The 18,026-nt window shown below is 43.3% G+C and overlaps 1 protein-coding gene across 1 annotated transcript in view; it reads right to left on the bottom strand.

Moving 5' to 3' along the window:
* Positions 1–544: 544 nt before the first annotated feature.
* CCDC81 (coiled-coil domain containing 81) overlaps positions 545–18,026 on the bottom strand; it is a 32,616-nt gene continuing 15,134 nt past the window's right edge. Inside the window, exons 8-15 of the mRNA XM_081951607.1 lie at positions 15,867–15,987; positions 13,400–13,546; positions 12,187–12,294; positions 10,215–10,384; positions 7,255–7,333; positions 5,344–5,570; positions 1,794–1,919; positions 545–751 (exon numbers count right to left, since the gene is read on the bottom strand). Of these exons, the coding sequence (XP_081807733.1) occupies positions 610–751; positions 1,794–1,919; positions 5,344–5,570; positions 7,255–7,333; positions 10,215–10,384; positions 12,187–12,294; positions 13,400–13,546; positions 15,867–15,987 (1,120 nt within the window). The 3' untranslated portion in view covers positions 545–609. The remainder of the gene's footprint in view (positions 752–1,793; positions 1,920–5,343; positions 5,571–7,254; positions 7,334–10,214; positions 10,385–12,186; positions 12,295–13,399; positions 13,547–15,866; positions 15,988–18,026) is intronic.

Genomic DNA, 18,026 nt, shown 5'->3' with positions numbered 1-18,026 from the left:
GATGAAAATCACCCCCCATGCAGGGGGTTACGTGCACATGTGCAGGTGGGGGGGATCGCTCGCATATGCACAGGTGGGGGGGCGCACATGTGCAGGTGGATGGGCACACAATTTTGGTACACCTTTAGAAAAAGGATAGCCATCACTGCCTTATACCCAGACAGGTACTTTGCTCCTAAGGTCCAAATTTGCATTGGCAAATTTGCATCCGGTTGGCCCGAATCGGCTGAATCTCCTCCCTGTACAAACATGCAAAAAGGCAGTCAGTTCCTGTAAATCAAATGTGCCATCCTCTCATTCCTGCCTGAAAAGATCAACCCCACCCCACCCCCTTTCTAAAAAGTAATAAAGATTCGTGTTTTATGGAATGTGGGGGGGGTGAGGGAAGTGTATTCCATAATACACATTCATACATATATATCTTTAATGCAGAAAAACATATTCTTGTCACCAGAAAAGAAAAAAAAACAAAAATTTATATCACAAGGCTACAAGAATCAAATCATAAGCACGTTCATACAATCAGATTCTCTTTCTTTTTAAAAAAAAAAAACCAATTACAAAAGCACTTATAAGAAGAAAAGGAAGGCTTAAACAAATGGCCCTGCTTCAAACGATTAACCGAGATCCAGGGATATATTTACTGTCTGTCCATATCTTGCTTTCCCCAAAATTTTTCAGGTCTTTCTTGCACTGGTAACAACGACGATATCTTGCACACTGATCCAGGAGCATAAGTTTGTCTCCCGCCCTGCAGTTCAAGGAGACAGAAATGTTTGTTTGTTTTTAAATCATCTTCTTGGGGAGAAAGACCAATAATTCACTTTTTTTTCCCCAAAGGCTTCTATGTCAAGGACCAAGGAAATCAGGAGATTCAAATGAGCATAAAGATTTATTGCAAGGTTAAGCTCTCTACAAGAATCTGAGCTACTAACAGTCAAGGCAAATGAGCAGGGGATAAGAAAGACTAATCAACTACAAATGGGTGTTCTGGCCTAATGTACGCTTTACTGTTCCAGGTACTAAGTTCAATTTCCTAACAGATTTTATGGAGCTTGTGCAGAAATTTTCCCCATAAGGCATTTGCATCAATGTTTATTTATTTATTTATTTATTTATTATTAGCGTTTATATACCGCCCCCTCTCCCGAAAGGGACTGTTGACTGTCTATAGAAGGAATGTGACAAAGCAGGAATGGGATACAGCCGGTACGCACCGGTTTAGGCAAACCGTCGTTCCGGCAATCAGTTGGCCCTGCCCACCCATTCCTGCTCTATTTCATCCTATATTTCCTTTGTTTGAAGCCCAGCTGATTGACACAGCAAAATGGATTACCGTGTCTCAGCTGTTTTACTTACCGGGGCTGCAGGAAAAGGTAAGATTTAATGCTGATTTCAAATGCAATGTGTGTGCACAAAGCACGCACAAAGCAAAGTGGTTGTTACACTGGTTGAATCCCACCACTGTCACAAAGGCCAAAGAGCATCCTTCCCCACTTACATCTTCCAACTCTGAAATCCAAGGATTTCTCCCAGATTCCCGAGTCTGAGTCAAAGATTGGAGCTACTGTAGATCAGGGGTCCCCCAATCCCTGGGCCGTGGCAACTTCTGGGCCATGAGGCGTTTGGAGCCGGGCTTCAGAAGCGGTGGTTGAGCACATGTGCAAATGGAATTGCATGCGCACATACACTTGCCCATTGCTTGCATGGAACAACCCTTCTTCCCCCTCTCCCCCGCCACCCGTCTGAAAAGCCAGAAAGGTTGGGGCACTTTGTTCTAAGTGGATGCTTACCGCTGGAAGAGCTTCTCCTCGTAATCTCGCTGTCGCTTCAGCCCCGCGCTTTTCCGCCAGTCTTCTTGAATAGCCAAGTTCATCTGGAAGAGCCTCTCCATTCGCTCACCCTTCTCCATCATCCACCTAGAAGATTTCAAAAGGGTTTTAAGGCAAGGAGAATACAGGTAGTCCTTGACTTAGCAACAGATTGTTTAATGACCATTTGAAGTTACATGTGCAGCCGCAAAGTTGCCGGCTGCAGGATGGTGGTTACCGGTGGGGGCGGGCAACTGGATGGACGTGGGGTCAATGGTGAAATTCAAACTATTTTACTACCGAAGGGGAGGAGCCAATGTCGCGACGAGACGACGTGCGATCTCAATGCTCTGAGATCACCGCCAATACTTTTGCTGCTGGGTGGTCCAAATGGACCTAAACCATCCCGCAGAGATGGTGAACGGGAAGAATACGTCCTGCTGATCTCAGGGACATCGCAAAGTCCCTGATCGATGCAGGAGAAGTTCTTCTAGCTGGCGACAAAAGCACGGCCCCTAGGCTGATGAAGTTGGGGTGACTCCAAAATGGAAGGATACGGAAAAAGAAAGTGTTTTCAGCTGGTGAGGAATTTTTACCGTTTTAAAAGAGACTGCCCATAAAAAACTTAAAGTTAATTTAAATTTGAAAACAGAAGAAATAAGCAGCAGAATTAAGCTTTGAATGGTTTTGGACAGTGGGTTATCTTACTTTTTAAATGCTATTTTCATGGATGGAATTTATGCAAGCCTTTTAAAATGAATGGATTAAGTTTTCTTCTTCTACCTTTTTTTTAAAAAAAAATTTTTGCAACCTATGGACTAAAAGTCTCCTTCATTACTGTGTGTGTTTTTCCCTTTTTCTTCTCTATTTCATTCAAGAATTTGACTTTTTTTTAAACTTGGAAAAGATACAAAAGGCAACAAAGAAAATTGTAACAACAGAGGGAAAGATGACACTGCTACTTGGAGGCTGGAGGTTTGTGTATTGGAAACAAAACACTTTTACTTTCCTCACTGATTATTCTGACTTGGCACTTCAAAGTCTCACTGTTTTGTCTATAGAGAGTGATAAGAAGAAAAGCATACGGATGTTCCTTTGAAGTATATCTTTAACCAGAGAAAAGTGAAAATAAGACCTTATTGTGAATTTATGCATAATCTTGTAGAAACCTTCCAAGCCAGAGCAGCAGTGTTTGTCAGCTGGAGATAATGGCACAATCTCAACAGCAGAAAGAAAATTTAAATTTGCAAAAGATAATGTTAGAAATTCAGAAATTATCAAACACATTTGAGAGGACGGAGAAGAAGTTGGAAAATCTAGAGCATCTAACAGTAAAATATGATGAAGAAGTTGGAGATGTTTATCAAGTGGAAAAAGTGGAGGGTAGAGTCCTAAAAACCGAAGAGAAAAATGACCACAAAGAAATTAAATCCACTGATATCTATGTTGATTGGTTTGTGTCTGGAAATGGAAAGAGTGGAATACGGAAAGAGGAATTAAATGGAGGGGAACTCTACCCCAGATGGCAAGATACAGAAGAAGAAAAAATAAAAGAATGTATGGATTTAAAGAGAGAAATTTTGTTTGCAACATCATTGAAAACACCATTGACAATTAAAGATAAGCTGATCAAGGAAACAGAAGAAGGGCATCGAAATTACATGAGAGACTTAATAAGCAATGAGTTGCAAAGAGGAGTCCATACAAATTTGATTAAGGAGATGATTAGAGGATACCACAAATGGCAGAAGACATGAGATTGTTTTGCTACTGGAAAGATACAGGTTGATAGATGAAAGTGTATAATTTAAAACTAGTTAAACTTAGTGAAATTTAGTGACAATAAATATAGTTAAATAAATAATTGATAATGATAATAATGTATATATATGTATTGCTATGATAAGTAATAATTGGATATGAATATTGAATGGTACCTATGAAAGGAAGATTAGAATTTTTTTGGTTATATATAAAGGTTAATAAAAAGAACTAAGTTAAATTTAGTTAAGTTTTTATTATTAGGGGGGAAAATGTTATAATAAAGGATACAGTCAAACAAAGGAGTGATAATGATAACAACGTATATACAGGTATGGGTACAACATAAGGAAATTGGATGTAAATTGTAAACAGTGATTTGGAAAGGAGGATTAGAAATTTTTGTTACTAAATATTATGGATGTTTAGCCAGAATAGGCCATAAGGATTCAGTGTTATTGGAGGATATTAGAAATAGCAAATGAAATGCCAGTATGTGGTTATGTTTTAAATCTTGGTATATTTTATGATGAAGGACGTTTAAACAATTATAGTCAAATGAAAATGGAGGTATGATGATGGTAATATGTATAAATATATCTAAGTCAAAATACTTGAGTTAATATGAATTATGGTTGATGACTGTGGAAGAGATGCACAAAAGCCTTTTGTAACCAACTGATACACTTTCTGCAATATGTAAAGAAGGAGGATTTTTGGTGTTGTGTCTGTTTTGAAAATAAAAAATAAAAAAAAATTATATATATAAAGAAAATATTTTCTACCGTTTCTGTGGGCATGGCTTGATGGGTGTGGCGTGGCTTGGTAAGCATGGCACGGGAAGGATACTGCAAAATCTCCATTCCCTCCACATTCCAGGGGAAGGATACTGCAAAATCTCTATTCCCACTTCATTCCAGGGGAAGGATACTGCAAAATTTCCATTCTCACCCCACTCCTGGGGAAGGATACTGCAAAATCTCCATTCTCACCCCACTCCAGGGGAAGGATACTGCAAAATCTCCATTCCCACCCCACTCTGGGGTCAGCCAGAGGTGGTATTTGCCAGTTCTCTGAACTACTCAAAATTTCTACTACCGATTCTCTGAACTACTCAAAATATCCGCTACCAATGTTGGTAACGTAGAAAAGCAGACACAGACAGGAGTAAGGTTGTGATGGGAAGGCACCCACCCAGAGCATTGTTCGGGGCTTCCTTTTATTGTCAAACTTCTCAGAATAGTAAAAGCTCATTGGACAGAAAATCCACTTGGCAACTATTGATTGGTTTACAGATGCATGCTTTTCCTCATGGACACCTCATGGACACTTCATGATATAGATACGTGACCCATATGTTTATAAGTTAATTTCTTACTGCTTGCAATGTGCAAATTCCATCGTCTCTTGTAAGCAAAGGATTAAGAGTAAGGAATGTGGACTTTGACTGATTTAATCAGTGTGGTTTGCCAACTACTGATTAACCAATTAACCCCACATATTGGTTCACCAGAATCTGTCAGAACCTGCTGGATTTCACTCCTGGGTGGGGTTCAGAGACTTGAAAAGTCGCTGGGAGGCAGATGCTCCCAGCGCTGACTTTACAAGGGACATATTTCCTACTCGTCATGTTCTGAGGCTCCGGCCTGTTTGTGGGGTTTAAAGCTGAGTTTTGCCGTGTTTGAGTGTGCATCATGGCTCTGTTTGTTCCTACCAGGTCCAGCCTAGACTTTCTCAGAGTAGTATTAACCCTTTACAGTTTCCATCTTACTGTTTCTTAGCTCTTTGGAACATGTCTGCAGCTCTCCTCTGATCCACCAGCTGGTTAAGAATGGCAGTCCTCTTACGGTCTGCAACTGCCTGCAACTGATACTTAGAATATTCCCGAGCACGTTTCCTTCTCTCCTCCATTTTCTCTTCATTCATGTCGTTCTTCCCAAAAATGATCTCCGTTGAATCAGGCACGAATTCAGGCAAGGGAGCTGGCCTTAATTTTATCTACGTACAAAACAGGAGAGGGATGAGGTTTTGGGAGCCCAAAGGGGAGGTCCACTAAAATACAAAGATAAAGAAATAGCCATTCTTAAACAAATTCCAAAAAAAATAAGAGACAAGAGGAGGAAGTATTCCTCCTTATCAAAGAAACTATATAATAAAGGGGTTTGGTTTAGATGGTTATTGCCAGAAGGAATGTTGATCTTCTGGGAGGGAAACAGAATTAGAATTAATACAGTTGTGGAGGCAGAGGCCTTCATGAAAAAACACAGTACGCTCCTAGAGGATGAAACCATTAGAGGTAGTGAAAAAGGTGACAATACACAAGATATAAGGGAGGGAGGGGCTGTGGTTCCCCCAGAGGACAGGGGGGAGGGAGCAGTATTGAAAAAACACAGGTCACAAAAATAAATGTATTTGAAATATCATTGCAATTGTTGAGATATTAGAAAGTGGCAAAAGAGATGGTTGAACATATGGCTGACACAATGTATAACAAGATGCTGTTTTTGCTTATCTTTTACTTTTTGTATTTCTTTCTGTAAAAGTTATGAGATCTGGAGAGATTTCTACTTTCAGCACGATGTAGCTGCAATATCCACCTACCCTTCCCTGTAAATGTTTAAAAACCAATAAAATTCTTTTTTAAAAAAAGGAGAGGGAATTTAAATCAAAAAAGGTACTTTGCTTATAGCAATTAGGAAGGTTGTTTTATGTTCAGCTAATCCTCGAGTTACGACCACAACTGAGCCCAAAATTTCTGTTGCTAAGAGAGACATTTGTTATGAATTTCGCCTTGTTTTATGGTTTGATCTTCAGTTTTGTTGTGTTCCCTAAAGGGAAAAAACAACTAGTTTGTCTTCACAACTTACCATATTTTTCGGAGTATAAAACGCACCTTTTTCCCTCAAAAAAAGAGGCTGAAAATCTGGGTCCGTCTTATACACTGAATACAGCATTTTTGGCCTCCCGAAACCCCGCCCCCTTCGCAAAAATGGCCGTGCATAGCCTTTAGGAGGTTTCCATAGTGCTCCTGGGGGCTGGAGAGGGCAGAAATTTTGTCCCCCGACAGCCCCCAGGAGCACTCTACAAGCCTCCTAAAAGCTATGCATGCCCTTTTTTTTGACAAAAAACGGGTCTGTTTTCACGAAAAACAGGCCATTTTTACTCATTTTTGACACACCCCCAGCCCCCAGGAGCACTATGGAAACCTCCTAAAGGCTATTCATACCCTTTATTTGACCAAAAAATGGGCCCATTTTCAGAAAAAACTGGCCGTTTTGGGGGGGTCTGCAGAGTGCAAAAACTTTTTTTTTTAATTTGCCTCTTCAAAATCTTGGTGCGTCATATACTCCAGTGCGTCTTATACTCCGAAAAATACGGTATAACTGATCATGGTCAATTATTGCTGTTATGATTCACTCTTAGGCGGTGTTGCTACAGTTGCTTACGTAAAAGTAATCCCACTAAACTGAATGAGCCGTGTGTCTGTCTGTCTGTCTGTCTGTCTGTCTGTCTGTCTGTCTGTCTGTCTGTCTGTCTGTCTTAGAAAAGAGTTTCAATTAGCAATAATCGAGCCTTGGATAAACCTCATTGGCTACGATTCTGCCACTGCGCAAAGCTTCCTTTCATGATCACAAACCGTACACACTTATTATAGGTTGAAACTGCTTGTGTTGCAATTTACCTGTGTATCAAGGGCCGTCTTATAAGTTTGATTTTCTTCCAGCTTCTCTCTTAGATACTTTGCTCTTTGGGCAGCTAATCTAGAAAGTAGACAGAAGACTAGGAATCAGCCAGTATGATTTCAGTAAGATTCAGTCCTGAGCGGTCATCAACATAGTATGACATGTTGTTTTGATTTGATTTTTTAGGTTAAGACATCACTGATGACCCAACAGTTATCTAAAGCAAGAGAGTTAGGATTGGGCTGCCCAAAACTATAGCATTTCCCTCAAATCTTGAAACCGCCAGTTATGTTGACAGCTGAGCTCCTACGGGTAAATCTGATTTAGGGAGTGTGTCGGTGACGACAATTGGGACCACCAATTTGGTCCTTAAGCAAAGCAGTCACTAAGTGAAAAAGCATAATGCAATTGTTCTTACAATTTTACATCGACCTCAGAAGGATATGACCCAAATATCTGGGTGAGCCTAAATGGTGGGGAAGATTTCTAGAACTCAACTCATGAGAATGCTGGATAAAAGGGCAAATTTTATAGTCCTTTTTCCCCAATCCCCCACCCTTTGGAATACTCACCACAGTGCTAGGATAATTAGCAAGAAGATAAAATATTTGTAATCTATTATTCTTATATAATATTTGTCTTACATTCATTGGAGAAAAAGGGATCACAAGAGAATAAGCTGATACACAATGCAGAATACACTTTGAACGGAAAGCCCCGTTCCCTAGATATGAACTGCTTGGGGGTGGGGGGATGGGAAGGTGTCAGTGTAAAACCGATTAGAGTCTTGTCCATTTTAGGCAGCAGCTGTGAGTCACCCAGCATTCTAATCATCTAAATATGTCACAGAGCTGAGTTTGTTAACTTGGGTTTAGCATTTTTAGGGAACTACTGGAGAAAAGCAACTCAGGAAGAAATTTGTGTGTTTAGGCGATTTCTCCACTGGTATGAAAAAGAAAAAAATGGACCGACATGTACTAACAGAAATGGAATAGCAAAAACATGACTGAAAGTGAAAGATACTACAAAGGTTGTAAACATTAGTACAGGACCTCTGTTGGCCCACTGGTAAGAATGCAGTATTGCAAGGCTAACCTTCCCCACAGCCTGGAATTTAATCCTGATGGGACTCGAAGCTGACTCAGCCTTCCATCCTTCCAAGGTCAGTAAAATGAGGACCCAGATTGTTGGGAGCAATAGGCTGACTCTGCAAATCACTCAGAGAGTTCTGTAAAGCTCTATGGAGCGGTAAATAAGTCTATTGGTAGCAACGTTATTTTCTCATCCCTATTGTAACTTCAAGCAGTATCTAAAGCAGGCCAAGGGAGTGGAGAAGGAAAAGCACTCTATATTATGTATGAGATAAATATTGTATTACTATTTCAATGTGTATTCCATAATAGAGCTCAGATTTTGGTTGCTACACCGTGATATTATTATACTCTGAATCTGCAGTCAAGAGCAACATGAAGCTACATGCAAGGAAGAAGTTATGGAATAAGCAATCATGAACAATTGAAAGTATTCCAGTGATGGGTTGCTGCCGGTCTTGAGCTGTATGGCCGTACTAGTAATGGCCTGGAGCAGCGCAAAGCGTACCGCAGTGGTGGGATATGACTGGTATGCTCCAGTACAGGCGTACTGGTGTCTGCTCAGAGCGCCAGTTACCGTTCCAGTACGGTGCTCCGGAGGGCCCACCCACCTGACCGCCCTCCTTATTTGTATTTGAGCCGATCGGGCCTTACGCGCACGCACATGAAGCGTACAGCGCACGGACCGTATGGCACCTGCACAATGCTCGCTGAGCAGCTGGAGCATCACGGAGCATCACAGGCGATAAGTACGCATGAGTGCGTTGCGTGCGTGCTGCACAAGTGCATATGGTGGATACCCGGCCCCGTTGCACTGTACTATTTGCAACAGGATCTGGAACCCACCACTGGAGTACCGGTACGGTGGCTTGTTTGGCCCATCTGCCCGCTCACGCACTATAACTGTATTTATGCCAAAAGGCACACAGCGCACAGCGTGGGGAGCCTGAGCGCGCCCCGACAAGCAGCTGGGTGTCACAGGGGCGGTGGATTGCACATGCATGCACAGCACACGTCAGGCACGTGCAGGGACAGACCACGATCAGCGTACCAGTAGCGATGGTAAGAGCAACCCCCCACTGGTGTATTCCATGATATAGCTCAGGTTTTGGTGCCACACCATATGCCCTTACTTTGAATCTGCAGTCAAGAGCAACATAAGGATCCATGTAAGGAAGAAGCCATGAAGAGCAACCATGAACAATTGAGAGGAAGAAGCTTCCTAAACTCTGGATCCCTCTGAATGAGTCCGCTTATAACTCCCGTCATTCTTATCTGGTTGAGAATAATGGTGGCCAAATGTATCTCCAATATTCCAGTCTTTTAGTAGGGCTAATCTAAAATCTGAATCACCAGCTCTTCCAACCAGGTGACTCTGTGGCAGTGGTGGGTTGCAGGCGGTACGCCCTAGTACGGGCATACCAGAACCTGCCCAGAGCACCAGGTACCGTTCCAGTACAGTGCTCCTTACCCACCCACCTGCCCGAACTCCTTACCGGTCCTTTAAGCCTTTGGCACTTCCACGCAGGCGCATGGCACGTACAGCGCCTGCGAGACGCTCTGTCAAGCAGCTGGAGCGTCGTGGAGGCTTGGGTAGGCCTCACAGGCAGGCACGACGTATGCACACGCGTCCATGTGAGTCTGAAATTCCTGCAGAATCCACAGAGCAGTGGTGGGTTCCGGATCCCGTTCTAACTGGTTGGAACGGGATCCGGAACCCACCACTGCTCTGTGGATTCTGCAGGAATTTCAGACTCATAATTATGACCATCAGAAGGCACCAGGCTGCCGGGGGGGGGGAGAATGCATTTAAAACCTGGAATCAATAAATACTGAAGAAGGAGATCAACTTCTCCCTAAGGTCTCACTCTTCTGCCAGTTGAACTTGCTGCAAGCGGTCAATGAAATCTTGTTCCTGTTTCTGCTTTGCTTCTCTGGCTTTTCTGCTCTCCAGCTGTTTGTCCAAGTGCTGGGCATATTCCTCTTGCTTCTCATGAGGGGTAGAACTGGGTGGCCTCTTCTCAAAAATGAAGGACCTCTGAAAAGAAGCACAAACTGTGTGTGAATTAAAGAAACACTTGAGCAGAGGGTATTTAACAAGATGGGAAGTTTGTGCTGGCCATTATCTGATGCTCATCTTCTATCTATCTATCTATCTATCTATCTATCTATCTATCTATCTATCTATCTATCTATCATCTATCTATCATCTATCTATCTATCTATCTATCTATCTATCTATCTATCTATCTATCATCTATTACACTGTGTGTGTGTGTGTGTGTGTGTGTGTGTGTGTGTGTGTGTGTGTGTACACAGATGACTTACTCTCTGAAAACAAATATTGTGGGGATAACTATGCCACCCCTAAGACACCCTTAAAACCCCTCGGTGTGTGTGTTCTGTTAAGATACAGCCTGTTGTGCCTTAAAATGGCTTCTACCGTACCGCCGTAAAGTGGCTTCTACTGTGCAGCGTAGTGGAGTTGCCATGGTAACGGCTTTACAGTACTCTACAAGGGGGCTCCCTCTGTAAAGAGGAATATCCAACATTAGAAATTACATTAGTCTGGACATTTCCCCCCCCGCCCTATAAATAAATATCGGGGCAATGCCAGGTTATCGGCTAGTAAAACATAAAATAATAGCGTTGGCGGGACCTTGTAGGTCTTCTAATCCAATCCCCTATCCATGATAGGAGATTCTATGCCATTCAGGACAAATAGCTGTCCAGTCTCTTCTTGCAAACATCCAGTGATGGAGCCTCCATAACATTAGGAGGCAAGAAATCCCATCGATCAATTGTTCTCACTGTCAGGAAATTTGTTCTTACCTCTTGCTTGGATCTCTCTTTAACAAGGTCCCACCCATTATTTCTCTGGTGCTTTGAAGACTAAGTCAATCTCCTCTTTTCTCTGACTGTCCCTTATGCACTGGAAGAGTGCTCTCATATCATCCCTAGTTCTTCTCTTCAATTGGCTAGACCAGGGGTCGGCAAACTTAAACACTCAAAGAGCCACAAAGGTCCCAACCGGAAGCCCTCCGTTCAATTCTGGAGCCGACCAGAAGTCCGGTTCCCCCACCATAGAGTCTCCTCCTAGCACAGCGTCCTTTTTCCTCTACCTTCCCTAACCAAAAGCCCTATCAGTTTTGAAGCTGACCGGAAAACCCGCCCCTTACGTGAGAGTCTTCTCCTGGCGCACTGTGCTTCCCTGCCCCCACCGGAAACTCCTCCCAAAATTGTGGCACCGACGGGTGACAGGGAGCCGCAGCAGAAGGATGAAAGAACCACATGTGGCTCCAGAGCCACAGTTTGCTGACCCCTGAGCTAAACCAGCGATGGCCAACCTTTCCGGCACCGAGTGCCCAAACCAGAACGGCGTGCAAATCTGAAGACCAGCTGGCCGGTGCACATGCGCACGCTGGCCAGCTGTCTTTGGGTTTCGGCACACACGTCTTCATACGTGCCAGAGTACTGGAAACAGAACAGCTGTCCAGTTCATGCATGCCCTGTTTTTTGGCTGTTTTTCAGGCCATTTCTCAGGTTGTTGTTTTTTTGAGCCCCAAAACAGCCGAAAAACGGCCTGAAAACAGCCCAGAAAGTAGCCCAGAAAACAGACTGAAAAACAGTCTGTTTTTTGCACCAGAAACTGGAAGACGGTGCACGTGCCCACCTCTGGCACATGCGCCATAGGTTCACTATCATGGGGCTAGACATACCTAGGTCCCTCAACCGTTCCTCATACAATTGAGATCATGGGACTCGTAGTTCAAGAGATCCCTAAAAGCCTAGACAGAGAAAAGAACAAGCTATAGTTTTGCAAAAGTTGGGAGATCTTACAAAAGGCTCAGCCAGCTTTTCGTTCTTCTGCTTTCGCATGGCTTCCGCTACGCCCAAGTTATAAGATGCCACTTTCTGGTTCTGCTCCCGGGATGCTGCCATTTTCGCCTGTAGTTTGGAGAAAAGAATGTCATGCCTTTGAGCGGAAAAGGGTGGGAAAGTAGAAGTGAATTGGACCAAGTTGGAGAAACCATGATTCAGAATCAAGAATGGGTGGTCCCATCTTCTGCGAAAGGTCCATGTCACTCTTGGAAACATCTTCTATACAGGTAGTCCTCAACCTAGCAATATAAATTTTGGGCTCAATAGTTAGGATAGATTAGCGAAGGCAAGGCAATAAAAAACGATACCAAATTATATCTGGGTTTGCAGAAATACCATCCCAAGGAAACATAAGCTGAGATTTGAACAATAGAAAAAGAAAGGGAGAGAGGAGGAGACAATGAAAGGAAGATGGGGGAAAGAAGAAAGAGGTAAGGAGAGGAGGATGGAAGGGAGAGAAAGAGAAGGAGAGAGGGTAGGAAGGGGAAGAGTAGGAGTAGGAGAAAGGTAAGGGAAGAAGGAAGGGGAAGGAGAGGAGGAAAGAAGAAAGTAAAGAAGGGAGGGAGGGAGAAAAGAAAGGGAAAATAAGATGGTGTTACAAAAGAAGGAAGGGATGGTAAATAAAGCAACCCAAACTGTACATTATAACCTATTAAATGAAATGACAAATGTATAAGAATGACAAATGTAAAGAAGAATAACAATTATGTGACTGTATACTTAAAATGGTATGTAAGAGAATAAAAAACATTTTAAAAATTGGCAAAAAAAAAATCTTGGGCTCAATTGTGGTGGTGAGACATTTGTTAAGTGAGTTTTGCCACATTTTGCAAACCTTCCTGCCAAGTTGTTAAGTGCTTCATTGCAATTGCAAAGTTAGTAACACTGTTGTGAAGTGAGTCTGGTTTATCCCATTGAAGCATGCGCAGAAGCCAAAAACGAGATAGCGGTGCCTACGGCGCCACAGGACAACCCATTCGGGAGCGTGGCAGGCCTGGGTCGCTGTCGGTTCCAGCGACCCACGCTGCCAAGTTGCTATTGGTTCGATCAACTGGTCCGAACCATTAGGAACCTACCACTGATGTGAATTTGTCATGAATAAAATGAGCATTCCAAAAGTCCTGCTTTTCTAGAAAGAAAGGAAAAATAAAAATGTTTCCAATCCTAATACCAGTTCCTTCTGAAGGGCTTCGTGATCTTTTATGGCTTGATACTGGGCCAGGATGCAGTCTTCTATTTTTTCCTTCCTTCTTTTTTCCTCACCCAAGTAGACAGGAATATTCCTCTGAGCACGCTGCATGCATAGATAGCACATCTCCTGGAGGCACACAAGGCAAAGGATTTAATAACCTCTATACCCAACTGCTGCTATTCTAATTCTACAGCAGAGGGCAAACCTCTTGTTTCACAAATTTGTAACAAAATCTAATCAATCGAGCAAAATCCTCGAGATCAAGGGCGTCAAACTCGTGGCGTCACAATGCCGTCACGTGAATTTTCGTGATGTTTTCCCCATCGCGGAGCTGGGCTGGGCATGGCCTGCGCGCAAAGCATCCAGCCCATGGGCCGCCAATTTGACACCCCTGCTCTGAATGCAACTGAGAATATTTTGTTTTGTTTTTACTTGCATCTGATTGCATGCTGAAAGGAAGGAATGATTAGTCGGAACAGGCTACCTGTAGAGGGAATGGCCTTGAAAGACAGGAGAAAGAGCCAGTACCCAGACAATAATTAGATAAGCTGGGCTTCAGCTCAAACAAACTGGTGACTGTGAGTTGTAGTCCCACCTTAGCCATGAAAGTTAGCTGGGTGACTTTCGGGCAGGAGATGGTGAGTTCTAGTCCCACTTTAGGCATGAAAGCTGGCTGGGTGACTTTGAGCCAATCCCCAGGAGATGGTGAGTTTTAGTCCCACTTTAGGCATGAAAGCTGGCTGGGTGACTTTGAGCCAATCCCCAGGAGATGGTGAGTTCTAGTCCCACTTTAGGCATAAAAACCAGCTGGGTGACTTTGGGCCAATCCCCAGGAGATGGTGAGTTTTAGTCCCACTTTAGGCATAAAAACCAGCTGGGTGACTTTGGGCCAATCCCCAGGAGATGGTGAGTTCTAGTCCCACTTTAGGCATAAAAACCAGCTGGGTGACTTTGGGCCAATCCCCAGGAGATGGTGAGTTCTAGTCCCACTTTAGGCATAAAAACCAGCTGGGTGACTTTGAGCCAATCCCCAGGAGATGGTGAGTTCTAGTCCCACTTTAGGCATAAAAACCAGCTGGGTGACTTTGAGCCAATCCCCAGGAGATGGTGAGTTCTAGTCCCACTTTAGGCATAAAAACCAGCTGGGTGACTTTGAGCCAATCCCCAGGAGATGGTGAGTTCTAGTCCCACTTTAGGCATAAAAACCAGCTGGGTGACTTTGGGCCAATCCCCAGGAGATGGTGAGTTCTAGTCCCACTTTAGGCATAAAAACCAGCTGGGTGACTTTGGGCCAATCCCCAGGAGATGGTGAGTTCTAGTCCCACTTTAGGCATAAAAACCAGCTGGGTGACTTTGAGCCAATCCCCAGGAGATGGTGAGTTCTAGTCCCACTTTAGGCATAAAAACCAGCTGGGTGACTTTGAGCCAATCCCCAGGAGATGGTGAGTTCTAGTCCCACTTTAAGCATAAAAACCAGCTGGGTGACTTTGGGCCAATCCCCAGGAGATGGTGAGTTCTAGTCCCACTTTAGGCATAAAAACCAGCTGGGTGACTTTGGGCCAATCCCCAGGAGATGGTGAGTTCTAGTCCCACTTTAGGCATAAAAACCAGCTGGGTGACTTTGGGCCAATCCCCAGGAGATGGTGAGTTCTAGTCCCACTTTAGGCATAAAAACCAGCTGGGTGACTTTGAGCCAATCCCCAGGAGATGGTGAGTTCTAGTCCCACTTTAGGCATAAAAACCAGCTGGGTGACTTTGGGCCAATCCCCAGGAGATGGTGAGTTCTAGTCCCACTTTAGGCATGAAAGCTAGCTATACGACTTTGGGTCAGTCACTCTCTCTTAGCTCACCTCACCTCACACCGTTGCTATTATAGGGAAAATAGAGACAGAAAGGTTGTTAGATATGTTCACCGTCTTGTTTACAAAAATTAATAAAGGAAGGCTATTAAATAAAATTGGCTGAGTGGTGGAGTGGCCTAGAGGTGGAGCTCTCGCCTCACAATCAAGAGGCTGTGCGTTCGATCCTAGGTAGAGGTAGATATTTTTCTCTCTGGGTTCACTGGGAATATATCTGCTGAACAAAACTCCGCATTGGCAACAGGACAGGCATCCGGCCATTAAACACTCTGCTAGCTGCATTCAGTTGCCCAGACTCCGCCCCACAAGGGATTATGAGATCGTTAAAAGATGATGATGATGATGATGATGATGATGATGATGATGATGATGATGATGATGATGATTAAATAAAATTGGCTGGAGCGCAGAATCGTTTTTCATTGGCTTAATAATTGTAGGGAATGGTGGACCAAGAGCCAATCATGGCCCAGAGATCACCAACTGCCCAGTTCTATCTAGTAGCAAACATCATTTCCAGAGTTGTTATAACTAACCGCACAAAGCTACTGTATAGCTAAAAATACAAAATGTACTACATCTGATACCTGTCCTGCCCTACCATGCTCATCACAAATTGGGGATGAAGTCTGCGATCCGGGGGCAGGAGTTTGGATACGGCTCACTTCCTGTTCTAGCTTCAAGGCATCCGGAATGGGTGTTGGTTGCCTGCAGAACACAATAGGCAGGGTATGTTAGGGGAAGATTATTTCACCCTGAACTAGATGAGGTCTTAGATCGCGGCTTTTCCAAACAGCATTATCTTTAAGGTGCGAAAAATGAAATAAAATCCCGGAAAACATATTCTAATGAAAAACAAGCTTTAATACAAAAATAAGAAATAGAAAATAAAACAAATCTATCTAATTGTTACATTTTGGCAGAAGCAATTCTTTCTCCCAGTTTCCTGGCAGACGGACAAAGATCAAAAGGGAAGAGAAGTCTCTGGAATGTGTGAAGAGCAGGCGCAGTACATCATTGCTGATAAGACCTTATGACCTGCGCAGTAATTCATCAGTAATTATTTAGTTTCAGTTTGGCTATTCAGTTCAGGCTAGCAAACAATTTAACGCAGTGACAGGGTATGAGTGTGCAACAAAGAGCACAGAGTTTAAAGTTTTCCACTGTTGATGTCGGAGAAGAGCAGGCAGAGCCGGAAGGTGGAGTTATATGTGTTCTTGGCTTGGAGTCTTGCCAAAAGAGACCCAACACCACGAGAGACTGTTAGTTTGACCAGATTCTTGCATATAGGCTGAAATAATAAATCCTTTGTGCTTGAACTTAACATATGATCCTGATTCTTTGCACCTGCCATCAATCTAGTCAACTGATGATCGGCATTAAATCAGTGCTGGGTAAGAGTCAACGGAGCTGGATTTGGGTCTCTTGTGGCAACGCAAGGACTCTAAACTGATGATGCATTTCACACTTCCTTCCACTTCTGCATCCTCTTCTACAACTCCTTCACACTACAGGACACTATAGATAGTCCTTGATTTATGACTGGTCTTTTAGTGACCATTCAACATAATGATGAATCTGCCAAAAGGTATTTACCACCTGGTCCTGAAGTTGTCTACCCACCACCCAAAGTCACGTGGTCATATTTTTTAGTGCTCAGCAACTGGCCCACATTGACAGGTGTTGCAGTTACCCACTGTCACATGACCTCAATTGACACCATTTGTTCCAGAAGCTGGCTTTCACTTCCTGTTTTTGAAAAAAAAATGCCCATGGCAAATGTAGGGTTAATTGATTAATCAGTAGTTGGCAAACCACATTGATTAAATCAGTCAAAGTCCACATTCCATCCTCTCTTAATCCTTTGGCTCTTAATCTCTTTTGCTTACAAGAAAGGCACAATGGATTGTACACGTAGACGTCACATTCCATGCAGCAAAATATTAACTAGTAGAGAGTCACGTATCTATATCATGAAGTGATCATGGATCAGAGGAGAGCTGCAGACATGATCCAAAGAGCTAAGAAACAGTAAGATGGAAACTGTAAAGGGTTAATACTACTCTGAGAAAGTCTAGGCTGGACCTGGTAGGAACAAACAGAGCCATGATGCACACTCAAACACGGCAAAACTCAGCTTTAAACCCCACAAACAGGCCGGAGCCTCAGAACATGACGAGTAGGAAATATGTCCCTTGTAAAGTCAGCGCTGGGAGCATCTGCCTACCAGCGACTTTTCAAGTCTTTGGACCCCACCCAGGAGTGAAATCCAGCAGGTTCTGACAGATTCTGGTGAACCGGTATGTGGGGTTAATTGGTTAATCAGTAGTTGGCAAACTACACTGATTAAATAAGTCAAAGTCCACATTCCTTACTCTTAATCCTTTGCTTACAAGAGACGATGGAATTTGCACGTTGCAAGCAGTAAGAAATTAACATAAACATATGGGTCACGTATCTATATCATGAAGTGTCCATAAGGTGTCCATGAGGAAAGCATTCATCTGTAAACCAATCAATAGTTGCCAAGTAGATTTTCTGTCCAATGAGTTTTTGCTATTCTGATAATTTTGACAATAAAAGGAAGCCCCGAACAATGTTCTGGGTGGGTGCTCTTCGGGGTGACTTCCATTGGGTGGCCTTCCCAGCACAACCTGTCTGCGTCTGCTTTTCTACGTCACCAACAGCAAACAATGTATTTGCTGAATGACCACAGCATTCGTTTAATGCCTATCACAAAAAGGTAT

Source organism: Natrix helvetica (assembly GCF_964273705.1).
Source record: "Natrix helvetica genome assembly, chromosome: 4".
In the NCBI taxonomy this organism is placed as follows: domain Eukaryota; kingdom Metazoa; phylum Chordata; class Lepidosauria; order Squamata; family Natricidae; genus Natrix; species Natrix helvetica.
Note: the sequence above shows the minus strand (reverse complement) of the source record. Positions and strands in the feature narration are given on the sequence as shown.